This window comes from Dermochelys coriacea, chromosome 7 (genome assembly GCF_009764565.3).
Source record: "Dermochelys coriacea isolate rDerCor1 chromosome 7, rDerCor1.pri.v4, whole genome shotgun sequence".
Taxonomy (NCBI): Eukaryota; Metazoa; Chordata; order Testudines; family Dermochelyidae; genus Dermochelys; species Dermochelys coriacea.
The window spans coordinates 21,709,466-21,736,984 of NC_050074.1; the positions used below are offsets into that span (position 1 = coordinate 21,709,466).

At 38.9% G+C, this 27,519-nt stretch overlaps 1 protein-coding gene across 5 annotated transcripts; it reads right to left on the bottom strand.

The window, feature by feature from the left end:
• LOC119859537 (dynein assembly factor with WDR repeat domains 1-like) lies at positions 1-27,078 on the bottom strand. 5 transcript variants are annotated; one of them, XR_006282963.1, is made up of 9 exons: positions 26,482-27,078; positions 25,664-25,763; positions 24,868-24,954; positions 18,385-18,507; positions 17,448-17,524; positions 12,006-15,360; positions 11,175-11,337; positions 1,436-1,516; positions 1-1,182 (listed from the first exon to the last, which is right to left on the bottom strand). XR_006282963.1 is itself a non-coding variant. In XM_043519693.1 (9 exons), the coding sequence occupies exons 4-9, from the start codon at positions 18,463-18,465 to the stop codon at positions 11,238-11,240; spliced, it is 849 nt and encodes a 282-aa protein (XP_043375628.1). In that variant the 5' UTR covers positions 18,466-18,507; positions 24,868-24,954; positions 25,664-25,763; positions 26,482-27,078; the 3' UTR covers positions 10,740-11,237. The 5 variants fall into 5 exon arrangements, 1 of the variants encoding a protein (XP_043375628.1); XM_043519693.1 differs by lacking the exons at positions 1-1,182; positions 1,436-1,516 and having other exon boundaries at positions 10,740-11,337; positions 12,006-12,212; positions 13,647-13,812; positions 15,143-15,360; XR_006282964.1 differs by having other exon boundaries at positions 1-1,516; positions 12,006-13,812.
• Between the last annotated feature and the right edge of the window lie 441 nt (positions 27,079-27,519).

Sequence of the window (27,519 nt, forward strand, 5' to 3'; positions counted from 1 at the left end):
AACTTTCAGCATTACAATGAAAGCTGGTCAGAAAGTGGAATTTCTGTCCTGTGGGAAATTCTAACCTTTTGAAATTTGTTTGCATTCCAAATTGGAACAAAAAGTTGAAATTCCCCCCCAAAATGTATTTGGAAACATTGAAAGATTTCATTCTGATAAAGTATAAAATATTAAACATTACATATAATATATTATCAATTATTAAATATATATAAATATATACATATAAATAAAATAATAAATTTGAAACAATTCATTTAAAATATGGTAAAGATGTTTAGTCAAAACAATTCATTTTAACACTTTTCCATCAAAAATGTGGCCACAAATCAACATTCCCACAAAAAGTTTCCATTTCAACAAAACTCCATTTTCAGATGGAAAACTGTTCCACTGAAAATTTTTCAACCAGTTCTAGTGATAACTGATCTCATATTGCAAAAAGCCTTTGAAAATAATGATTTAAAAATTCAGCATTATCAACCTGACTCTTGAGAGTGTTTCTAACTAAAGTAGCAGTATGCTTACTGAGGAAAAGAAAATAGCAATAATAATAGTCAATGCTACTTAATGGCACATATCCACCATTAGTTTAAAGGTTGCCTTGCATGGGCATCACCTAACGTAACTACTAACATGAACAAACCCAGCTGAAGTTAAATTTTGTCTCTTCTTCCTCTTTAATAATCCCAAGATGTGCAGTTTCCTTACTGACCCAAGCTAATACCTTTGTCAGTGCCCTGATCATTTCCTGCCTTAACTGTTGTAACTTTCTCTTCTCTGGGTTTCACTGACTCTCACTGGCTCCAATCTGTCCAAAATGTCACTGTCAAACCAAACCTTCCTCTCCTGCCATTGTGACCCCTTCATCGTCCTCCCTCAATTCTTCCACTGACTTCCCATCTCTTACCACTACAAATTCAAATTCCTTGGCCTTACCTTATCATCTTGCTCCCTCCTTTATTACTGCTCTCACTTTCCCTAGCTCCATCCCACTCCCTATGCTCATCCCATCCCCAGCTGCTCTTTTTCCCATTCAAGTTTTCGTACTTTCTTACAGACTACTCCATTTTTTCCTTGTTCTTATCCACCAGATAACAACTCTTGTCACATTATTTTCTTCTGAAGTGTGTGTCATTTTATTTTGAGTGGTTTCAGAGTAGCAGCCGTGTTAGTCTGTATCTGCAAAAAGAACAGGAGTACTTGTGGCACCTTAGAGACTAACAAATTTATTAGAGCATAAGCTTTCGTGGGCTACAGCCCACTGTATGCGGCAGGAAGCATGTATTATCTACCTTTGTAAATGAGTGATGCTATCTCATTTTTAAAAATTCATCAATATACAACTAGTTCAGAAAATAAAGAATGAATCGGGAAAAAAACCTTTTCTGCTGCTAAAGCAACAAAAGCCCATCAGCAAAGTAAGGAAACTCACGAGGCTAAGGGGTGTTTTCTGTTTAAGTGCTGGTGTATTTCTTCACTAGTCCACACTGCTGCCCTACATGCAGGATCAATTCTGAAATAAAAAATACCCCGGTGTGAAAATTTTAATGGGAGAATACATCTGGAGTATGAACGTGCTTATGAGTTAATTGCAGCAGTAACATATCTTTATTCCAATGAAACGGTTGAAAAGCCTGTCCACTACAACACACAATGTTCTGGAATTGTAAATGAGCAATGAAGATGATGAGAGAGAGTGAGAGAAAACTAGGGTAATGTACTTATTTCCCGTAAATCTTTGAACATGCCTTGTGTACCAAAAAGTTGGGCTGAGATCCAGAGCAGACCTAGTCATAAATATTGAAATCCTCTCTCAGTTTGTATGGAGGTAAAACTTTCATTGGAGCCAAAGGAAGTTTTGTGTTAGTAATACATCTGGTAAGAAAATACCACAAAGGTTGAAATTTCAATGAAAAAATTGGTACTTCCCATTTTCCCACCAGTTCTACTGAGGAAGATCTGAGGATCTGGTCCACAGAAGTTAGAGACTGTGGCTCCAATGCATAAATTGGATCTTAAATTCTTTCCTCAACTGGTACTAGAGTTAATCTAATCCACCTCCTGTCAATGCAGGATTGTTCCTTATATGTGGGTGTATACAGTTGGAGGCTTGACCCCCCAGAAATGTAGAGACTGCATTAATAAAGGAAACACTTAGTCTGGAACAGGAGCTACATCTTCTTCCCTCTCCCCTCCACCCCATAATAAAAGTTGTCTACACCCCTGGGTTACATTCTCTAATATTCTGACCAAATATCTCAAAATTTAAAAGGTCCTGCTACAAGAAAGTTTCTCCTTTTTAATTTCCTTTTATTACTCCTAGTGACCCCTCCCTTATGTCATCCTAAATAATTCCTCTTCCTCCTTGGTGTTTGTATACTACAGTTGTCAACATTTATCACTGTTAATGGTTTGGGAAATCATGTGATTTGGCTAGTACAACATGGATGATGAGAATACCCAACTCATACATCGCTCTTTATATTTTCAAAGCACTACACCTGCGTTTGTGAGCCATCCCAGAACCATCCCTGGATTCTCAAGTAATCTGCAAATGGGAAGATTATTAATGTGATGTTTTCAGAGTCCAGGAAGCAAATTTTTGCTATTGCTGCACCAGAACAATCTCTGAGTATTAGTATTTCATAGGGCTGTTGATTAATCATAGCTAACTCACACTCATTAAAAAAAATGCGCTAATTAATTTGTGACTGAACTCCTCGGGGTAGAATTGTATGTCTCCTGCTCTGTTTTACCCACATTCTGCCATATATTTCATGTTATAGCAGTCTTGAATGATGACCCAGCACATGTTCGTTTTAAGAACACTTTCACTGCAAATTTGACAAAATGCAAAGAAGGTTCCAATGTGAAATTTCTAAAGATAGCTTCAGCACTGGACTCAAGACTTAAGAATCTGAAGTGCCTTCCAAAATCTGAGAGGGATGAGGTGTGGAGTTTCAGAAGTCTTAAAAGAGCAACACTCTGATGAGGAAACTTCAGAACCCAAACCACCAAAAAAGAAAATCAGCCTTCTGCTGGTGGCATCTGACTCAGATGATGAAAATGAATATGCATCAGTCCACACTGCTTTGGATTATTAAAAAGCAGAACCTGTCATCAGCATGGACGCATGTCCTCTGGAATGGTGGTTGAAGCATCAAGGGACATATGAATCTTTAGCACATCTGGCATGTAAATATCTTGAGATGCCAGCTACAACAATGCCATGCCAGTGCCTGTTCTCACTTTCAGGTTACATTACAAACAAGAAGCAGGCAGCATTATCTTCTGCAAATGTAAACAAACTTGCTTGTCTGAGTGATTGGCTGAACAAGAAGTAGGACTGATTGTTTTATTTTTGAATGAAGGGGGTTTTTTGTACGTAATTCTACATTTGTAAGTTGCACTCTCATGATAAAGAGACTGCGTTATAGTACTTGCATTAGGTGAATTGAAAAATATTATTTCTTTTGTTTTTTTACAGGGCAAATATTTGTAATCAAAAATAAATATAAAAGTGAGCACTGTGCACTTTGTATTCTGTGTTGTAATTGAAATATATTTGAAAATGTAGAAAACATCCAAAAAATTTTAAATAAATGGTATTCCATTATTGTTTAATAGTGTGATTAATCGTGATTAATTTTGTTAATCGCTTGACAGCCCTAGTATTTAATATGTACATTACAGTAGTGCTCAGATACCCTAATCAGGATCAGAACCCTCACTAATGGTAGGTGCTGTACAAACACACATGAATACATAGTTCCTCACCTCTCCATTACAGAGCTTTGGGAAACCCGCATCTCCTTCCACCCCAAACACTTTACACATTTGTGCATCTTCAGAGCTTCACAACATGACTACTAGCCTACTGGTAGATGAGAAATGACAGTAAACAACATGAAACTCTCCATCCCCACAGAACACCTGAGATTTTAAATTGTATTTTGTAAGGGCCATTTCAGGGGAAATTTAGACAAAACCCAGAGGAGAACTAGGTGTAAGATAAGGCTATGGGTTAATGCACTGTTTTCATTTCTGGAGATACAGGTTAAACCCTGGTGTAAATCACAAAAGAAATAAGTTTGATGACCTCAGCCTATGGTGGATGTTTTCCCCCAGCACAATCCCCTCCCATGACAAGTCTAGTTTGAGTATCACTCAAGATAGGTTAGGGTGACCAGATGTCCCATTTTATAGGGACAGTCCCGATTTTTGGGTCTTTTTCTTATATAGGCTCCTATTTACCCCCCCCCTCCCCCCGTCCCGATTTTTCACACTTGCTAAGATAGGTTCAGGAATGGAGTGGCAGTACTACAGGTCACAACTGAAATGGACAGACAGAGGACTAAGCAGAGCTGTTTGTGTGTCGGGGATAGGAACAGAATAAGGAGAGCTGCAGGTCACAGCATTCTCACAGTTTTAAAACAGCACACCAAGGAAGTAAACGAAAAAGCACAGAAAAAAACAAAAGGTTGGGTAAAACTCCACAAACCCTATTTGGTCTGATGTGTTGTTCTGAGCGCCACTCTCAGGGAGGTGAGGGCCTTCTTGCCATGCCTGGCCGACATGGAATCCATACCCTATGCCTTGAACGCTCATTCCAGCACAGAAAAGAAAAATGAGACAAATTAAATATTGATGCACAAAGTCATCGACCTGCTAGGTAACAGGACACAAGGCTAGATCTGCACTATTTTGTGTGCAATCCCGTTGATCCAAAAATAAAAACCAAACTCTCCTATAGGAGTTTTCATTCTACTGGAATCATTCTAGAAACCAAAGCCTTCCTGAGTGATTCAGCCAAGTTAATTTCTCTGTGCCTCAGTTCCCAATCTATAAAATGGCAATATTAAACTTCCTTTCCCACTCCCATCCTTTGTCCATTTTCTCTATTTGAATTGTAAACTCTTCAGGACATGGACTGGCAAACTACATATGTACAGAACCTAGCACAATGGGGTGCTAAGCTTCACTGGGACCTCTAGCTGCTACTGTAATGCAAACAATAAACAAGAAAAAGTATCTTGTACTGAATACTACTGAAGGGAAAATATCACAATGCCCAGAAGTATCACACCTATTCTGTGTATGTACTGCTTGGTTTTAAATAATATGGAAATGCAGCTTTTGAAATGCAAAGAGACTGATGATTGCAAAACACGACATCCTCTATCTCTATCATCAGTAGTACGCAACACCTAGTCACTGAGCTGTGGGGAGAGCTGCAAAACAACAAGCCATCTCCCACTCACCTAATCGCAAAGTTAGAGAAAGGAGCAGAAGAGTCAGGTTTGGTCAGGTGTGCTAGAATCTCATGCGTAAGCAAATTAATGCCTGTGATGAAGGAACAATGATTAATGTCTGTCTCTATCCCTGCTCATCTATTAAATCAGGATAATGTGCTATGAATTCCAAAATTACCATGTCATTTATTCACATAAATCTATGATGGGACTCCTTTATTGGCTCTGGATTTCATAACCTCCAGCAGCAAAGGGATTATTATAAAAGCTCTCCCACTGATGCTGGAAATGCAGGGCGGGAGAACAACTCTAATTCATCTGTTACCCAGAGCACTGTCCCACCATTGTTAGAAGAAAAGTACTTGAATGCTTTCAGCTACACAGATGATTTAAAGGCAGAGGTTTGTACTATACATTTTAAGTGCAGTTCTGAAAGAAGATCTGTTCCTTGTTTGTATTCCATATCATACGTAAAACCTTATTTTTGTCACTGAAGTGAGTAGTACCTTTTACTCAAATCAGCAGTGCAGAGCCAACACAGCCATGAGCTGGATTCTATAATATCTCATGAACCATCATTAGAATTATTAACTGTGTTTCAAGTACAAGGCTACATTCTGCCTGCACAATCTTTACTACCAGCAATGAGTACAAGCCATAGGGAACTGAGCTAGACTTTCAGACCAAAGGTTGTGCTTGCAGGCCTAACTTTCTATTTGGAAACTAAGCAGATTTAATAGAGTCACCGAGGGTACATCTACTGTGCAATCGTGGTGTATGACTGCAGCATGTTTAGGCATACTTGAGCTAACTTTAATATAGTTCGATCACGTACCAATAGCAGTGAAGCTATGGCAGCCTGGGCTTCTGTGTAGGCTATGTGATGCTGAATGAATTCTGGGGGACACTTGAGGTTATTATGAATACTAATATTGTAAAATTGCAATGAATTGTACCAGATATGCCATGTAAAATATCTGCAAAAATGTTAGTTTGCCAAATATGATGATCTCATTTATGTATTTGTATCACATTTGTATAATGAGTTATAGATATGTATCTATGTCTGTATTACAAAACTTGTGCCATGCTTCTGGGTGATCCCCCCCCCCCCCAAACAGTTTGGCATCAGCGCTGCCTAGTCTGCTTGATGGCCCATTAAGGACCTATACAACTGACCCACTGAGAGAAGGCAGAGGATACAAACTCAGCAAGGCATGCATGGGACATGCCTATGGACAGAAAAGGCTTCCAAGCCATGTGCTGAGCAGCTTGTGTTGGAAACAAAGGAAGCACAGGCCGCATGGCAAAAGACTATACAAGGCAGCTGTGTCCTCTCCATTTTGTCTTCAGTCCTGCTTCTTACCTCTGGAGGAACTTTGCTACAAACTGAAGCGCCGAATAAAGGACTGAATGACCCATCCAAGCTGTGGATGTATTCCAGAGGGACTTACAAGCCAGTAAATCATCTATACAGCTAGGAACCTGATATATGGACTTTGAAGTTTTTGTATGTATGTAACTGTGTTACCACTTAACATTTCTCTTCTTGTTCTTTCTTTTCCTTGATAATAAACCTTTAGTTTTAGACACTAAAGGATAGGCTGGCAGCATGGTATTATGGGTAAGATCCAAACTTATACTGACCTGGTGATGTGGCTGACCCTTTGGGGTCAGAAGAACATTTTGTTTATGTGAACAGAGTTTAACATAACTTCTCACTGTACTGGACCTAGGTGCTGATTGGGAGCCAGAGACTGGAATGCAATAAAGGGGGCTGTGTGATTTCTTTTTTTGCTTCTTGATAACCAGGATCAGAAGTGCAGTTTGTGATTGATTGGGAGGTTTAACTTCAGTGTTACCCACCAGTATCTTGGGGAGTATCTGCTCTCCCTTTTGCAAACTGCCCAGAGCTTGACATGTCTAGTGAGTGCTGCCCCAGGCACCCTGGGTCACAGGTTATACCTTGGTAATCACTTGAGCAGCCAGTTAGCACTGAAGTCCATGCTGTCATAACCTCACTGCTATTGGTACCTGAAAACTAGTTCATGTATGTCTACAGGTGCTGCACTCACACCTCCGACTGCAGCACAGACATACCATGAGAGACACTAAACATGTACCCAATTATTTATGAAATCCCTTTCCAGAGCAGAATCACATTTTCATAAAATTTTGTTCTCATTTCATCTAAGGGTCTCAAGCATAAAACAATCAGAGATAATAAGGACCACGTTCTACCAACTTTCAGATATACATTAGCACATTGGTCTTGAGGCAAATGCATCAGCACTTGTTTTGTTCTTTTCTTACCTCCTATGGCTGTTTTTACTCTTCCCCTCATTTTATCCTTAACTTTCCACTCCACTGTCCAGTATGTACATTAGACTCTCACTTCTAGGTGAGAAAGGGACAATTCTCTGCCAAAATTAGTTAAGCCCCCATGGCCTTATCACTTTCTAGTCATTCTTATTTGACCCCTGCTACCTGTCTTTCATTTGAGTATTAGTCAAGGGCAGCCTACTTAACAAGTATTTAGGACAGCTACCTGGGTATCCTCAATCATCAATTAAAACTGTGACAAATTCCTTACACTGGTTCAGACTAGCAAGAAAATTATCTTGGTCACTGTTTTTTTTTTTAAAGTTTAATTTGTCTCCTTTTATAATGCATCCAATGTTTATAGGTAAAAACCTCCAGACTATATATACATTGTAATTACAAGATACCAACAATAAACTAAGCATCATAGGCTTCTTTTGGTGCTGACTATTCACTGTTATTAAAGATCACATTGCACTGTTCTCAAGAATAGGATTGTTAACCTTGGTGTCCTACCCACATTGTCGCTAAGGTTCTAATGACCTAAATTCCCTTCAGGGTTTCAGCTGAATATATTATCCTTCTTCATTTCCTGACCTAAATTGCCACACAAATGTTGTTTTTATGGATATATATGGTTCTGCTCTTCACCTCAGATGGTGGATGAAATGTCTGTGTATTTCTAAGCTTATAAAACTCTGCATCTTTCATGCCCAAAGATCCCAATAGAAATGTCAGACTGTTATAATTATCTGGTAGGAGACCAGCAAATTTGTTTTCAGTTGAGAGGGTCCATTCCTTAAAACCCCCCACTTCATCACAAAATCAGAAACCTGGTCTCCTGGATGCTTGCATGCCAGTTGTTCAACTCACCCAACTGGCAGGGATAAAAATTTCCCAAGTATTAATCCAAACTTATCATTGGGCATTAAGGGCGGATAAACCTATAAATCACTTGGCTGATATTTTAACTGAAATTTTGCAACTCGCTGAGCACATTGTTGGAAGCAATGCTTTCCTGGCCAGAGTTAAGATGCCACAACAATAGGCCTCAGAGTTGAAAGGGGAGCAAGGGCTTAATGTGGTAGAGAAAGAAAGAAAGCATAAACAACAGGTCCATTCTATATTGTGATAAGAAGTCAGGCCTACAGTTTCTGCCTTAAGTGTGGTCTCTTCCACGTTTTGCTCATTGGAGATTTAAAGTAGATAATGAATTTGTCTGTCTCTATCTCCAGGGTTTGCCTGGCCTCAGATTATTATGGTCTGCTATTTAGTCAGCTCCAAATGTGAAACAAAGTGAAAAGTAGCTGAAAAATCACTTTATTAGTTAAAATTATATAGGAAACAAAATGTATGAAGATATTTATTAATTTAAATTCATAGACTATCTGGTAATGCTGCCCATTTTGTCCCTTCAAATGACGAAAATGGAGTCCAGTCATTAGTAATGAAAAGACCAAATTTTGGGGGCGATAAGAATGGGGTAAATGGGGAGGCAAAAGCAAATAAGCCAACTTTTTAGCTTGCCTCAAGCCAGCTTCAGGTTTTGCAAGACACTAATTGAAATAATCTATATTTTAAAATGCTCACACAAGTATTTGCACCTGGTCAGGCTGGTTATGCAAATGCATCTCTCTCTTCTGTTCCCTTGTCCCCCACACTGCTACAACTCTGTTTTGTAGTTTATTTGCCTATGGCATCTTGACACAATCCTTGATTATAAGCTCTCTCTGTACATTGCCCTCATCAGGGCCTCTAGGCACTACAGCAATACAAGTAATAAAGGTAATAAAACTGCACACTCACAGTTGCGTACACCAATCAGAGAGTAAGGTGTTGCTTGGCAGGGGGAATTACTTGGAGGATAATGTGGCAACTGCAGAAACTGCAGTCCTATTTATCATATGAGCTTCCTAAGCACCGCACTAAGGCTATGTCTACACTGCAAACCTTACAACAGCATGGCTGTGCCAGCTGCACGGTGAACTGTGTGGCTGCTCTTTTTAACCAGGAGAGAACTCTCCCGGTGCAAAGTACAACCATCTCCAACGAGGGACGGTAACTTCCTCACCGGGAGCGCAGCTCCCACTGACAAAGCACTGTCCACACTGGTGGTTTGTATCATTAACATTTTTGTTGTTCAGGGAGGTGGTTTTTTTATGCCCTGAGCGACAAAAGTTTTAAAGATGAAAGTGCAGTGTAGGCAAAACCTTAAGTTTAAACAATTCCAATAGGTAAACAAAGCCCTATTAAAATAAAAATGTACTTTTCCACTCCTTTTTCTTTAGCTGAACCTTTCTTCTTTCCTGCTTCACCTGAGGCTACGACTACACTAGGGACCTTACAGCAGCACAACTGTACCACTGTACCTACGCCACTGTAAGGTCTCCCATGTAGCTGTTCTTTGCTGGCGGGAGAGAGCTCTCCTGCTGGCATAATTAAACCACCCCTAACAAGCGGCGATAGCTATGTCGCCAGGAGAGCGTCTCCCACTGATACAGAGCTGTCCACACTGGAGTTTTTGTCAGTGAAACTTATGTCAGTCAAGGGGGTGCTTTTTCACACGCTGACCGACAAAAGGTTTGCTGACAAAAGTGCTAGTGTGGTCATAGCCCTAAGTTATAATCAAGGCAGGGAAAGCAGCATCATTAGAAAAATGTCTATTACACATAAATGCCTTGGTTTGTAAGCAGTGGTAGGAAGGGAAACACAGGGATAATGCAGTACATCCCTTTTATAGTGAAATCATGGCTTTTACAGAATAATTTCTCTGTAAAATGAGGTTCACACTAACAGGAATTACAACACATTTAAAGAAGTTGAGACTTTCATACTAATTCACCAGAAACAAGTTTTGCTGATAAGGAAATGGGGCTGAGGGAGAAATAAAGAGAATTCTTGCAAACTTTCTCAGAGAGGAAGAAGCAGTGTGGACAAGACTTGAAGCCAGGAACTCCCATATTACAATCCCAACAATGACAATTATGCTCCGTTGCAGGCTACATCTAGTCCATGCCGCCACTTGCTGCTGCCTGTGCTACCCCAGCTAGACTGCTATTTTTAGTGCACTAGCTTGAGCAGTGCTAGAGCAAGTATGTCTACACAGGCTGGGAATCTCATCCCCAGCTCCAACTGTAGGTGTAGCCTCAGTATCTACCTATATGGGGGTGTTTCTAGTTACCTATCTCACAGGGGACTCTCAGGATTAAGTAGCTGTTGTAAGTACAGTGCTTCAAATATGAAGAAAGGCTATTTTTATGGTTAATGGATGGAGAGCTAGGAAATCTGGGTTCTATACGCAGCTCTGCCACAGACTTTCTGTGTGACCTCAGTCGAGTCACTTCGCCTCTTTGGGCCTCACTTTTGCCATCTGGAACATGGGCAGTAATAATACTGATCTACCTACCCAATATTCATTAATATTAAGATTTGTAAAACACTTTGAACATTTTCCAGAATACACTGTCTTCACCTAATACCAAAACATCCTACCCATCCAGCGTAAGGAAAAGAAAACAAACAAAAAAACGAATACAACAGAGTGAGAAATGAAAGAGGCTAGAAAGCAGTACATTCTTAGTAAAATAGATGTAGTACCTCGTTGTGTAGATCCATATATCCCAAGAAGTCAGGAGGAAGTAAATTGTTCCACTGGTTCGATTATAGGCAAAGCTGAGAACTGACTGAGAACTGAGAGAGATAGGGAGGCGGCAGCACGGTACATAACTTTATCCCATTATTCAGAGAGAAAATTCGTAAACTTAGGAAAGAAAAACAGAAGAAAGTGGTAAAGGGAAAAGGTTAATGAAGAGTTGTTGTTTAATCAAGACGCAGGGATGACACTTCAATTCATCCTCCCACAGTAACTTTAATGTTCCATGCAATTGGATGGGCCCTGTTATTTTAAAGTGAAAAATACCATGATTTTTCCACTCACTCTATGTTAAAAGCTCTCGTAAGCTAATACACTTCAATGGAGTTAAAAGTTGTGGTGCTATTTTTTCCAGTACTGTAATGCCAACATTTGAACATTATAAATATGGGCAGGTATGCTGTTCTGCTCAGTTTGCACAATCTGGAGGTCAAAACTGGACACTGATACTTTTTTCTGTGTGCGTGATTTTCATTAAGAATGTTTCACAGGTATTTATTTTGACTAATATAACATAAATCTCAGAAATACTGAAAATTTGTAACCCATATTGGGTCAAGCAAGCAGATATCTTCTCTATTTGATTAGTTTGTTACTTTACAGTGTTAACAGGCAGCAGCTAAAGCCCTTTGATATGGTTGAATGTGGTGTTTATTAACACATACACTTTACCATTTTTCTGTTGAAGTTTATTACTACTAGTGGAGATGCAATCCAACCAAAAACCCGGATCCAAACCACCTCAAACTTTCATTAGCACATGTAGTCAGACATACCTGTTATCAGAGCCCATAGCTACCACCCTGTTGGATTTCCCATTGGCACCACAGAGGGACAGAGCCTTAATCTGACTGCTGACACGAGTCCAGAATTTGGTAAAATAGTTCAAGTCATACACATGAAGATTGCGGGCAAAAGAGCAGTACAGCAACTTATCCTCAGTCAGTCCCATCCAAACAATTCCTTCAGTGAACAATGATAAACTGAACGAAAGATAAAATCCCCACAAGCCAAAGAAAATTATGAATTAAAGTAAGTCAGAAGCAAGTTACATCAATTACATTAGAGTCCAAGTTAAACTACATGGGACATTTTTCAATGTTGACTATGTTAAGCTAAAAAGAATTCTTCACACCAGACTCAAATTCTGACAATTCCCTGGGGAACTCAGAGGGAAAAAAACTGGAACCAGTTCCAATCAACACTGACTGCTTTAGTGACCTTGGTGAATCTGTTTTGCATGCCATAAAGATATGGAACTACCATGTACTTACATGATAAGTAAATACTGTGCTAATTCCTGCAGGTTATATAAAAATGTTACTAGAAATTATAACACTCAAGGGGACACAACCTCCATTTCTAGATCTTATGATATCCCTTTAGAAGTTAGTAAAAACTATATATCTTATTGAATCACTTACATATCAAGTAATTGATGGGAAGGGCTCCTTAAAAATCAATTATATGGTATGGGGCCAATACCTCAAAGCAGATTCAGAGCTGTATACATTATTTATACCTTGGGAAATGCCACACTTTTAACATTTTTTAAGAGGTAAAGATTTATTTATTCATAACCATACAACAAAAAACAAGCTCATGAATTGTACATCTTATTTTTTCTTTATAAATTAAACATGTCTTGCACACTGTAGCTCTTGTATAATACTCAAGGAATTATAGTAGAACTCACTATTAAAGGTGAACTGACCCTTTAATGAATAAGGCCCTGCGCTGCAAATACTTATGCATGTGTTTAACTTTCTCACCAAATGACTTTTTGTTTTAAATTTTCCATCAATTGTATTTTAAAAAATTCAGAGGCAGTAAATACTCAAAATCTAAACAAAACATTTTGGTTTGGGTTTCACCCAAATTGTTAGTGAACTGAAAAATCCATTATTTGCACAGTTCTAAACAGAAGCTGTGCTAAAGAGATCTTTACTATCTAATGAGCTGAGAATAGCAGAGATACATACCTTTCTATTTAGCAGGATTTCTTGCCTTATGGTCAGAGCACCTGGGCTTAGATCCTCAAAGATATTTAAGGTGCCTAACTCCCACTGAAATAAAATCCATTGGAGTTAACTGCTTATATACCTTTGAGAATCTGCACCCTGATGCTCTGAGATGATGAGCACTTCCTGCAAGTTGTTGAGTAGCCTCAACTCCTTACAGGTTCAGCCCCAAAAGAATTGGAAAATAGAGCCAAACTGTGGCAATATTCTTAGAGGCATATAATCTACAAAGATATTTATCTTACTCCTTAAAGATTCCCTGTTTTTCCTTTGAAATTCATCCAACATACCATAAAATGCTACAAATTCTAATGCTAGAAATTGATTTTAACTGGATTATATTTCATTAGTTGTAAGCAGTGAAACTTACATAAATAGTATGGCCTTTTTAAGTACCTGTAAAACAGCTGCATTGTATCCAGGGACCAGAGTTTCACTGTCCCATCCAAAGATCCAGAGAAAAATAAAGACAAAGTGTTTGGGTGGAGGAGGATGTGTGTGACAGACCTGGTATGGCCATGAAACACATGCAACAAACTGCCCTGGTCATTCCAAGATTTTACTGGGTTAAAAATAAAACAATAATCATCAATCAGTAAATAAACGAGAATTAAATTATGAAGAAGCCAAAATAAACTACACTTCTTTGTCTCTGGTTATTTTACTGAGGACAACACCAAAAACCTGATTATTCTTCAAAAAACCCCCATCCCCAAACACTAAAAAACACCCTGTAATTTTGCTTTTGATCTAATACTGTATTTTCTCTCCCAAGTGCTAATGATATACTCTACTGTGAAGAAATGCACTTAGTTAACGAAGGAAGTCAATTCATGGGAGTCATGAACACTATGATTTCTGTGTTTTTGAAAAACATTTATGACTTTAGTCCTTTTCATCATGAGCATCCCTGATTTTCCTAATAATTATCATGAGAAAATCAAAACAGAGTGGTTGGGCATTTTCTCATGCTTTAGCCAGGGTATTGAAAAGGAGGCCAGATGCTTCTTTATTTGGAAAAGTCTGGAAAGTAACATTATCAATTACCATTCAGAATGTGCCTGCTTATTCCTTTGAGGGCCATATATTTACAAAAGAATTGATGATTCTTGATAGAAAATAGTCAAATCAAAAACTATATCACATAGAGTTGGTAAGATGATGAATGAAAAATACTACGGCTTGGAGGAATTGCTACTTCAAAATTTAGGTTGACAGGACGTACGGTAGGGCCCAATCCTTCAAAGGACCATGTCCTTCCATACCATGAAGCTGAAGGCATTTTGAATCTTTTAGGATGTGCTCAGCATCTTGGCATTATCCCAGAAAGTGATTCCTGGATTCAGTGGAGGATAATGGGAAGATATTTTTAAAAGATTAAATATTAATAAATAATGGATAAGACATTCAGCTGCTGAACTTTTTTGAAAAGCTCTAAGAGATCTACATTCAGAAAGAAGTCACACTTTATATGTTAAGATTTATGTTTGGGTTCAAAGTTAACAGATAACATTTCTATTTATGAAAATTCAGAGAAAGACAGATGATGATGATAGGAAAGATTGAGGTCCATTAATTTCTAGGCCCAGCTGTTATTGCAAGAAATCAATTATGTGACAACACTGTGACCTGGACTTTGTGTTCCCCAAAGAGGCAATAACTATGAGACTCTCTGCCAATATGGCCTACAGAAAATTTTCTTCGTGACTTCAAATGTGGGAGCAAGAATTGCTGTAGTTAAGTTTAGAATTAGAAGGTCATTTATACACTGAAGCACTACTGCTGTTTTAAAATACTAGCACTGCTGTCTCATTAAAAACATATGGTAAATAAGAAGAAACAAAGAAGTGTGATCATAGGCTCAGATGCTTTGTTCCTGTGTGCCACCTTACTTTCAGAGTCCCTGGAGGAAGTAAGCAAAGCACTGGAGTATGATGAATAGATGCAGGAGAGAATGGTACTTTGGTGGGCATTGGTTGGCTGAAACAGTATATTCCCTTTGGTATCAAAGCAGAAGAGATCGCAATTAGAAAAGCAATAAAGTCTTTGCATATTGACATCAAGATCCATATTTGTACACCAGATTTGCCTCATGTGTGGGAATTCTGCACTATATTTAAAAAAAAAACATGATTAAGACTACAGCAACACTACTGTACACATTTAAATAAAATGATAGAGTCATTTGGTTTGTGAAGTTTTTTGCATACTACAAGACTACACAGTTCATTTTATGAAAGCTGCTGGATATATTTTATTTTTTAAAAAAGCATGGTTTCCTAGAAGCTGGTAATGAGCACGTTTCAATGATTATAGTGTTCAAACAATTGTCTAATCATCACACACACTATGTTCGGAATATATAATGGTGTGTTTTAAAGGTTTTATTGACACTTATTTGGCATGGCCACATAACTAACTTATGGATTTACTACTGGTAAGCAAATCTGATTATTCCAAACAAGTGCCAATAAAACTTATAGTATACCATCCCAGGCTATATAAGTTTACATAAAAACTATGTTAAGAATGTTTCGAGTTTTTAAAAAGGCACAGGGGTTATTTTTGTATTACTCTGCGTGTAAAGCAGTGGTGGGCAACCTGCGGCCTGTCAGGGTAAGCCACTGATGGGCCGCCAGACTATTTGTTTACATTTGAATGGCTGCCTGCAGCTCCCACTGGCCATGATTTGCTGTTCCCGGCCAATGGGAGCTGCGGAAAGCAGCGCGGGCCTGGCCGCGGCCATTAGGAGCTGCGAGTAGCCGTGCAAATGTAGACAAACGGTCTGGCGGCCCGCCAGTGGCTTGCCCTGATGGGTCACGTGTGGCCTGCGGGCCACAGGTTGCCCACCACTGCTGTAAAGCTAAGAGCCCTACTTATTATAAGTCCAAGTCTGCTGGGTTCAGAAAGAGCCATGAAACCATCCTAAATACCTTATTCTACATAAAAATTACACAAATTGAAAGTGCAAGATCTCAGTTTTCCAGAACTAGAAGCTAGTCCTTAATCCCATCGAGAACCTGTGAAGATCTACTTTCCAAAGATATAAAGCTACTGTTTCTAGTTCTCAGTGCCATATGTAAATGGATTGTAATATTAGCTGTTTATATAGAGAGAAAAGCTGACACTGGCCCAGGATAGAGTTTACTTGTCCTGGGCCTCAGACCAGTATAATTTTTGGAAGCGCACAGAGGTGGGGAGAGGAATTTCACACTTGGGAGGAGAAGGGGAAATATTTTTCTGGCAGCGTGATTTGGAAAAAAAAAAAAAAGACTGCTGGTTGAAGCTACTTAGAGTTTCAGAATGTTGGAATAAATACAGGGGAGATGGATTAGTGGGCAGAGTGCAGGTGAGGCATTCAAAAGTGCATGATAACTCACTTAGCACATGCTTTTGAATAGAAATCACATAGCTATTACTTCCAGATATGCAGTGTATATGTCTATGAATATACACAATGTACAATCATTCACAGTAAGTTATATTAACATTATAAAAGCTTTCACAAGATACAGCAGTTTGTCCTGAGGCTTGCTGAGAAAAGTGATATTAACAAACATGCAAGTGTCACTTTTCACAGCAGACTTACTAGCTAGCTGGGAAGCTGTGAAAAATGATTCTTGTATGTTTAAAGAAAAGGAATACTTTTGGCACCTTAGAGACTAACAAATTTATTTGAGCATAAGCTTTCGTGAGCTACAGCTCACTTCATCGTAGCTCACGAAAGCTTATACTCAAATAAATTTGTTAGTCGCTAAGGTGCCACAAGTACTCCTTTTCTTTTTGCGAATACAGACTAACACGGCTCTACTTTGAAACCTGTCATCTTGTATGTTTGTTAATATCACTTATCACTTTTCACAGCCTCCCAGCTAGCTAGTAAGTCTGCTGTGAAAAATGAGACTAACAAACATACAAAATATCACTTTTCACAGCATTATTTTTATTATTGAGTCAGCAAAAAAAAATACACAAAAAAATCCTACATAAATTAATTATAATGTTTTGGATGTGTATATGTGCATATTTATTTGTTTTTCCTAAAGTTAATTAAATATTAATTATTTTAGGAAATTAAGTATTTTAGGACAAAGTGTCAGCCAGCAAGAATTAGTGGCTGCACTCTGAGGCCACCAAAAAATTTGTTGCGAGAACCCATGTATATATTCACTTTCTAAACTCAAATAATCTGTTTACCTGGGGAAAAGCTTGTAATTGGACATATGAGCTGCACCAGAGTAATCTGTATTTTCCGTTTCTTTAAACTTCCAAAACTAAAAAAAAAAGAATACAAAGACAATTTTGCAAGCTTGATTTGGTACTTGAGTCTAGAACTGGAAATCTGAATGTCAGCTATCAAAACCTTTTCAATAAGCCATTAAGCTCTCCCATTACTTCCATATAGACAGACCTGGATGCTTCAAAAGACATAAGCCTAAAGTAAGAGCAGCATTACCAAGAAAACATTTATGAAACTTTTAATTTGTTTTGACAGAAAAAAATGAAATGATGATCACGTGAGATAATTTCATCACCTAAGAAATGCTTCTCTGCTGCACTGACTATTCTCTTTGTTCATCATGCCAACCCAGCTATTAGTGAAACTAAATAAACCAGCCAATCTACAATATTTTCTCCTCATTTTCTTTTCAAAGTAAATAGAGTGTTGGTGAAAGGTGCTGAATTGACAATTCTATAGACCTGTACTTATATATATATATACACATAACAAGTACAACAACGGTGGTGGCAATGCAAGTTTCAGCCCCAGTGATCTAATTGATCTCTATCCTGGAAGAAATCACCTCTAGTGGAGTGGGAAGGGTTTAGTTACCATAGTGCATTCAGCCCTTGATCTCTCTGCTGAGACTGCCACTAAGTTACGATAGTGTTTTTGTGATCTGGATATCTGACCACTAGAAAATTAATTGCCACAACCAAGCAGTCATCAGATGGTAACATCGTTCAGTCACTATTGACCGATGTTGGGCTCAAACCAGTGAATTAAGTGTGAAAGTTCCCCTGCTCAGTCCACCATGGCCTACAGTCTCCCTTTGCCCTACATTAAATTCATGCCTGTGCTTCCAAAATGTTGCACGAGACAACTTAAACCTCATCTGAGGTATTCCCTTACCTTTACTCCTTTGATTCCTCCTGTAATGAGTTCATCACTCACAGGATTAAATAACGTAAGTGTCAACAGACTTGACTCCATGTTTTCTACTGAGCAGATCTCTTCATAATTCTTATTATACACCTTATGAAAAGAAAAGTGATGTTCACAAATCATGCTAAAAAGGCTGTGGGTAATTAAGGCCCTGATCCAGCAAAGCATTGAAGTCATCTCTTTCTAGACTTAGGCCTTTGAGAGCAAGGATATAATTCCCCAAAATATGTGGTACAAAACTTTTCAGAAACTTTGTCCTCACGAAAAGAAAAGGAGTACTTGTGGCACCTTAGAGACTAACAAATTTATTAGAGCATAAGCTTTCGTGAGCTACAGCTCACTTCATCGGATGCATTTGGTGGAAAAAACAGAGGAGAGATTTATATACACACACACAGAGAACATGAAACAATGGGTTTATCATACACACTGTAAGGAGAGTGATCACTTAAGATAAGCCATCACCAACAGCGGGGGGGGGGGAAGGAGAAAACCTTTCATGGTGACAAGCAGGTAGGCTAATTCCAGCAGTTAACAAGAATATCAGAGGAACAGTGGGGGGTGGGGTGGGAGGGAGAAATACCATGGGGAAATAGTTTTACTTTGTGTAATGACTCATCCATTCCCAGTCTCTATTCAAGCCTAAGTTAATTGTATCCAGTTTGCAAATTAATTCCAATTCAGCAGTCTCTCGTTGGAGTCTGTTTTTGAAGCTTTTTTGTTGAAGTATAGCCACTCTTAGGTCTGTGATCGAGTGACCAGAGAGATTGAAGTGTTCTCCAACTGGTTTTTGAATGTTATAATTCTTGACGTCTGATTTGTGTCCATTCATTCTTTTACGTAGAGACTGTCCAGTTTGGCCAATGTACATGGCAGAGGGGCATTGCTGGCACATGATGGCATATATCACATTGGTAGATGCGCAGGTGAACGAGCCTCTGATAGTGTGGCTGATGTGATTAGGTCCTATGATGGTATCCCCTGAATAGATATGTGGACAGAGTTGGCAACGGGCTTTGTTGCAAGGATAGGTTCCTGGGTTAGTGGTTCTGTTGTGTGGTGTGTGGTTGCTGGTGAGTATTTGCTTCAGATTGGGGGGCTGTCTGTAAGCAAGGACTGGTCTGTCTCCCAAGATCTGAGAGAGCGATGGCTCGTCCTTCAAGATAGGTTGTAGATCCTTGATGATGCGTTGGAGAGGTTTTAGTTGGGGGCTGAAGGTGATGGCTAGTGGCGTTCTGTTGTTTTCTTTGTTGGGCCTGTCCTGTAGTAGGTGATTTCTGGGTACTCTTCTGGCTCTGTCAATCTGTTTCTTCACTTCAGCAGGTGGGTATTGTAGTTGTAGGAATGCATGATAGAGATCTTGTAGGTGTTTGTCTCTGTCTGAGGGGTTGGAGCAAATGCGGTTATATCGTAGCGCTTGGCTGTAGACAATGGATCGAGTGGTATGATCTGGATGAAAGCTAGAGGCATGTAGGTAGGAATAGCGGTCAGTAGGTTTCCGATATAGGGTGGTGTTTATGTGACCATCGCTTATTAGCACCGTAGTGTCCAGGAAGTGGATCTCTTGTGTGGACTGGTCCAGGCTGAGGTTGATGGTGGGATGGAAATTGTTGAAATCATGGTGGAATTCCTCAAGAGCTTCTTTTCCATGGGTCCAGATGATGAAGATGTCATCAATGTAGCGCAAGTAGAGTAGGGGCATTAGGGGACGAGAGCTGAGGAAGCGTTGTTCTAAGTCAGCCATAAAAATGTTGGCATACTGTGGGGCCATGCGGGTACCCATCGCAGTGCCGCTGATTTGAAGGTATACATTGTCACCAAATGTGAAATAGTTATGGGTCAGGACAAAGTCACAAAGTTCTGCCACCAGGTTAGCCGTGACAGTATCGGGGATACTGTTCCTGACGGCTTGTAGTCCATCTTTGTGTGGAATGTTGGTGTAGAGGGCTTCTACATCCATAGTGGCTAGGATGGTGTTTTTAGGAAGATCACCAATGGACTGTAGTTTCCTCAGGAAATCGGTGGTGTCTCGAAGATAGCTGGGAGTGCTGGTAACGAAGGGCCTGAGGAGGGAGTCTACATAGCCAGACAATCCTGCTGTCAGGGTGCCAATGCCTGAGATGATGGGGCGTCCAGGATTTCCAGGTTTATGGATCTTGGGTAGCAGATAGAATACCCCAGGTCGGGGCTCCAGGGGTGTGTCTGTGCGGATTTGTTCTTGTGCTTTTTCAGGGAGTTTCTTGAGCAAATGCTGTAGTTTCTTTTGGTAACTCTCAGTGGGATCAGAGGGTAATGGCTTGTAGAAAGTGGTGTTGGAGAGCTGCCTAGTAGCCTCTTGTTCATACTCCGACCTGTTCATGATGACGACAGCACCTCCTTTGTCAGCCTTTTTGATTATGATGTCAGAGTTGTTTCTGAGGCTGTGGATGGCACTGTGTTCTGCATGGCTGAGGTTATGGGGTAAGCGATGCTGCTTTTCCTCAATTTCAGCTCGTGCACGTCGGCGGAAGCAGTCTATGTAGAAATCCAGGCTGCTGTTTCGACCTTCAGGAGGAGTCCACCCAGAATCCTTTTTTTTTTTGTAGTGTTGGCAGGAAGGTCTCTGTGGGTTAATATGTTGGTCAGAGGTGTGTTGGAAATATTCCTTGAGTCTGAGACGTCGAAAATAAGATTCTAGGTCACCACAGAACTGTATCATGTTCGTGGGGGTGGAGGGGCAAAAGGAGAGGCCCCGAGATAGGACAGATTCTTCCGCTGGGCTAAGAGTATAGTTGGATAGATTAACAATATTGCTGGGTGGGTTACGGGAACCATTGTTGTGGCCCCTTGTGGCATATAGTAGTTTAGATAGCTTAGTGTCCTTTTTCTTTTGTAGAGAATCAAAGTGTGTTTTGTAAATGGCTTGTCTAGTTTTTGTAAAGTCCAGCCACGAGGAAGTTTGTGTGGAAGGTTGGTTCTTTATGAGAGTATCCAGTTTTGAGAGCTCATTCTTAATCTTTCCCTGTTTGCTGTAGAGGATGTTGATCAGGTGGTTCCGCAGTTTCCTTGAGAGTGTGTGGCACAAGCTGCATTTGGAGAGGAAGATGATGTCTGTCTGTATCTGTGCGAGTTTTTTCATGAAGTTGACAGATTTCCACTCTATACGGCTAAATTCAGTGCCTTGCATAATCACAGGTTTCAGAGTAGCAGCCGTGTTAGTCTGTAAATGCAAACAGATGGACATCATACCGAAAGGACTGAAGGTAAAAAATCCATTACAATCTACATACCACACAGACTATGCTGACAGCTTGTGCCACACACTCTCAAGGAAACTGCATTCACTGAATTCACAAATGGCAGGAATTATAATTTTTTCCTCTTTGTAAAGGATGTAGCGATGGAGACAATCAGAGACATATAATTAATGGAGATAGGCACTTATGGGGTAAGTTGGGCTGTATTTCTATCTCCTCCATTGGTTTTCAGCTACTATGATGACATGAATCCTAAAATACCTAAAATAGGTTAGATAGACAGAGTAATCTAAATAGATTCATCACACAAAGTAATAAAAGTCATATTTCTCTCACCGTAGTTCTACTAAACTTGTACTGTTTTCCATGCCAATAACGGATGCAAAAATCAGCCACTCTTTCTCCTTCAAGAGTCTGTTGTTTTCTTGCATATGTAATGTCATATTAAACATCAATGGAACTAGTTTAATAAACTAGGATGAGAGAAACAACTGGGTCAATCTGCTGGCACAGTGACAATGTTGAGCTTTGCTGCATAGATGAACTGAGTTCACACCGTGAACACAGGTTCTTGATTTTAAAATGGCAGAGGTGCAACTACTGCAGAACAGAAATAAACAGCTCAAGAGATGGAGAAAGTGGCCACAGAATGATTTTGTATTACTCCAACAGCAACTTCTGTTGGACTATTGGACAGTCAGAGGAGGGTACCCTGAACGGTCTGTAATTACTCTGCACTATCCCCTTGCTACCTGAATCCTGGATACTACAGTCCCAAATAAGGGTTTTGAGACCTCCTCCTTCATGTATCAATTAGTTCAAACTGCCAACAGAGCTCACAAATAAACTCAAAATCAAAACAGCTGAAAAAAATAAACACAGCAGATAGTAGGTGCTTTTACCTTAAGTGCATAGTCTTTTCTCAGTACAAATTAAATGTTGAATTTTTCACAGTAAGTGATGCTTCTCACTATGTTGAATTGGTACTTGTGAAAATCCATTTCCCTTTTAACTAGAAAAACAAACTAAAACCAAAACACAAACTGAAACAATGTCTAATAAATCACTCGTGTTCTTTTTCCAGCACAGAATATTTTATAAAGTATAACGTTTTGGTGCAGGTGAAAAATTGCCGAGTATTTTTTAAAATTATATATATATATAATCCTACTTATCTGAGCAAATTTACTTAAAATGTCTTTTTTTTTGGTATGGGAAAATACATGGTGCAATAAAATATATGGGCAGGAGATATGGCCACAGTTTAGCCTTTTGGTGGCTAAGCAAATAGATCCTTAGGGGAATTATGGTTATGTATTGTCTCTAAAGGATTAAAGAAGCATTTTCACAACACAAATGGAAAAAAGTATATAGCAAAAAAAAGTCATTTATATTCCATCAGTAATTTTCAAGGCTTCTCCTACTGTTTTTCAGACACTGGACTACACTTTCAAAAAACCATCTCCCTACCGTCTCCCTATCTGATTGGAACTATGGTGTCTCAGATACCATTATATGGTAACTTGGAACTAAGGATGTTTAAAGGTGACCACTGGAAAAAAAAAAAAGCAAAATACAAGTTTGCTCATGCATTTCAGTTTTTGCACATACAATCCCCATTTCTGTGTATGCAAATGTGTGTTTCTAAAAAACATATACATTTTGCAGGCACAGTTAGCACGGACATTTAAAAACATGGATCTTTTGTTTTGAATAAGACTATTTTTCCCAAATGGTCTCCCATGGCAAGTTCTTGCAGTGAAGTAACAATCTCTTGTAACAGGACAGTCTGATAACCACTGTTGTCACACAAATTCTTATGAAGGCTTGAATTCTTTCTGAGCCATGCTGCAGTTCCCGTAGTTTTGATTGCTTATTCCGCACTAATTACATTGGCAAAGCTCCCATAAACACCAATGAACATTCCATGCACTGAATGAATGAAGACTATACAGTCAAGATTCACATTGCAATTCTGAGTTCTGAGTTGTAGACTGCATAGAAGAATTCTGTCCTGTGAGTTTATTGTTGGATCCATGGGGAAGAGGATATAGCTTGAGAGGAAAGAAGCTCATACTTGATCTTCAGTCACATCCCAAAAAGAAAAGCAAATGAAAAGCATGATTTAGGTTTGGGGCAGACACCGTACATTACTCTGCGTTTGTAAAGTATCAAGCATAATAGCACCCTGATCCTAACTGGGGCCCTCTAGGCACTACTGCAATACAAATAAATAAATAAATAAATAAAAATAAGTAGTAGTAGACTTTCCCCAATAGGCAAGAAACTCTTCAAATTCAGGGTTATAATAATCGAGTTTATGTTGTAATATTAATATATTTTAAGAATTATTACTATAATAATAATAAAAGATTAGTAACTGTAAGAACCACAAGGGACACTAAATTGTTTTTCCTTGGAAATTATATTGAAATTTTAATGACATTAATTTTGAAAATCATTTTTATTAAACTTTTTAAATTATAATTTTTTTTAGGGCTGTTAGATTAAGAAAAACCTAGAGACTGAAGTCTTCTTTCTACAAAATAGGTGCAACATGAACAACACAGCAATGGAAGCTTTCTACACGCTGCCCCAATAATGCTCCTCAACAACAAAGGGACAACATCTTCGGACGACAGAAGAATTCAGTGTCTGTGGCCCATTCAATCTGTGCTGCCTCTGTTGAAATTACTGTCAAAAGAGCCAACTAATGCCAACTGAGGTAGCTAGTGACAGATGGACACCTGTCCACTGCAAACTGAACTGAATCTCCCAATTCATTTCAAAGAGTCATCAGATGGTAACAATTTCAGGGCATCTGCTATCAACCTGGGCTGAACTGTTAACTTAATAAGTAAAATATTCTGTTATCCTATTTCCAAGTTCCTGATCCCATCCCGTCCCCTCAATAAATGTTTTTTAAAAATCACAGTTATGTTATTCTGATGTGCAAACAAAACCAAGAGTAACCAACGCCTACTTATATATGCTGCTTGTAGGTAATGAATGTACAATAGTATGCTGCAGACCAAGGGTTTTTTCATGGAGGCAAGTGAGTGTAAATCAAAATGAATTGAACAGGAAGATGATCACACCAGGAAAATATGTCCTAACTACAAAACAGAGTTTGGACATTTGCTACATCTTTAATCTTTTATGGAGTTCAAGGCAGACTGACCTCTTGAGCCTGACAGATAAAGATCTCTCTCACCTACAGTCTTAGAAGCAAGTAAATCCAAGCTGAACAACCCTTTGCCATCCATGAGGATCAGTCTTCAAGTCTTGCTGTTGTAAGTCACTAAACAGAATTGTGAAGAGGACAGTTTCACTGCTTGACGGTGGCTAACTGTGCTAGGAATGTTGGATCAAAACATACCTTTGTGTTACTGAACTAACAAGTTTTCCCTAACATTATTTATGAACAGCTGCAGCATTTAAGATAAGGTAGAAGAGCAAATTTATCTTTAAGATGTTCAGAACTGTTGAACTAATACACCTCAGTCTGATACCTTAAAATGTTTCACTGAACTTGGCATTTACTTTAAACCAGCAATTAAAGGTAAGCAAAACCAAAAAAGTCTTTGGAATATGTGGCATTTTTGTCTTTACTACTATAGTATAATGCTTATAAAGAGAAATGCTCTCATTGACACATATTAAACCAAGGCCTCAAACTAGATACCAGTGGGTGGCTTGTTTCTATCTTGCACGGGTACTGTATAGAGATTTAATTTAAACTTGGATTATATCTATAGGTCCATTTTCAAGAAGTTATGCCAAGTGCTAGGAAGTTGCATGGCTGACCACCGGCAAAACACTGTTAATATAGGAGTAAAATTCTCCCTTTTCCATATTTCTGTGGCCTCTCCCTCCCGTCTGACTCACTCCCCTCAACACCAAATGCTTCAGTATATTTTTCCATCATCATATTGTCAGACTTTGGTTTTCCTTTTTATTTAAATGTTCCTCTATCCCCTTTTATTTGACTAGAATTTTCTGCCTCTTACCTCCTATTGTATCTAAGTGTTGCTGGGTAAAGCTTTTAACCAAGTAGAGGCAAAGGTAAGAAAGCAAACGGCCTTTGCAGTTACTTCTTTTCCTGCAATTCTGCAATAGGGAGAATGATCTATTATTTCACTATTTAGAATTGTACAGGATATCAAAGGGTAACTGAAAAGATGACAACAAAATGTGGTTTCAGAGTAGCAGCCGTGCAACAAAATATGGTAGTCAGTAATGGAGTACATTTTAACCAAGGGTAGTGGTAGACTCTCCATCACTGACAATTTTAAAACCAAGATAGGATGTTTTTCTAAAAGATATGCTCTAGTTCAAATAATAATTAATTTAGGAAAGTTCTATGGCCTGTGTTATGCAGGATGTCACATTAGAGGACCACAGTGGTCCCTTCTGGCCTTATATCTACAAATATCCATTCTGATTTCTCTTTGGGTGAAGATGTTCTCTGGCGCTTACTTAGAGCCCTGAAAAGCCCTCTGTTTCCCCTCTCTTTAGTCTTTCTATCCTGGAACCCACAATCCTACTAAGCAGAGCAGGATGAGACTGGACTTTGTAGCTCATAATTCATTTGTCTTAGCCACAAGGGCACTGTGGAGCCTTTGAAGCATTCCAGGCTTGCAGAGAGACCAAACATTGGACTGAAGACTCCACTCTGGTTCCAGTAAAGCATTATAGGCCCAATTTTAAGAAGCATTTAGTACCCAAAGCTCCATCAGAAGACAGTGGATGTTCAAGTCCTCTAAAAAGGCCCTATATCTCATCAGGGTACTGGACCAGCCCATCCCTCATCTCTATACATACGTACACTTTCAAGGTCTCTTTTAATTTCTGGTCATCTTCTGATATCTTTTCTAGATGATATAAATGTAATCTTCACAACAACAAATTAGAATTAGGTTATAACAATGGGTAATTTAAATAATACATTTCAATTTATCGACACCCAAAGTCCCTCCAGGAACTCCAAAGACAAATAATCCCCTTGTGAATGGATTCTTCGCCTTAGGTTTTTGTCATTAATTTTTCAGTTCTATTAATTGCTAATGATTCCCATAAGAAGCCCACATATATTATATCACCCCAGTCCTCTAACACTTCTGACTGGATGGATGGAAATCATTAGGAGCTGAAGCTGCTTTTAAGCAGCAAAATAAGCAGAAAAATAAGCTTCCTTCCTTTCAGAGGTTTATTAGCTTCTACAGTGCTCTCAAACACTGCTTCCTGCAGAATCCAAGGCCAGAAAAAGGAACCAAACTGAGGTTGCATGAAGACAACAAACTAAGCTACTACTGATTCAACCAGTTCGCGTATCTAAGTAATTACTGTATTTAAACACTATCTTTAAAAGATCATCATCATCAGGATAAAATACTGTATGTTCACTAACTGTTATACAAAGTTAGCAGTTTTATACGGATCTCAGAAATATGTTAGATTCATTGTTAAATCATACTCATTCAAGGTAAAGTCATAGCAATCCAAAAAGGACAAAGGGAAAATGTTACCATGTTCTTAATTTGCATGTTGATTCTAGCGAGCAAATTCACCTTTTCCTGCAACTCACTGCAGCATCTTCATTACGCTTTTTATGAACAGCACTATTGATGGATTTGTCTAGTTCCATCTGGGAAAGCTGTTAGCCAGTAAATGTGGGACTAAGCAGATCATTGAGAAGTTTCTGTCTGATTTCTGGTAATTTTCTCTCTGGCATTAACCCACAGAAGGTTAATCTGAAATTTAAAAGTAAAAATGTTAGCATACATAGAGAAAACAGGATTTTCTGCCAAATGAAATAGTTTTGGGTGCTCAACCTGAGTCCAATTTTCAGAAGTCATGTTATCAT

Coding starts and splice junctions, on each gene's coding strand:
- LOC119859537 (XM_043519693.1), bottom strand. CDS start 18,465: ATGGAGTCAAGTCTGTTGACACTTACGTTATTTAATCCTGTGAGTGAT. Junction 13,813..15,142: donor TTCCTCCAGGGACTCTGAAA/GTAAGGTGGCAC, acceptor TTTTTAACCCAG/TAAAATCTTGGAATGACCAG. Junction 12,213..13,646: donor ACAATGCAGCTGTTTTACAG/GTACTTAAAAAG, acceptor TCTTTCGTTCAG/TTTATCATTGTTCACTGAAG.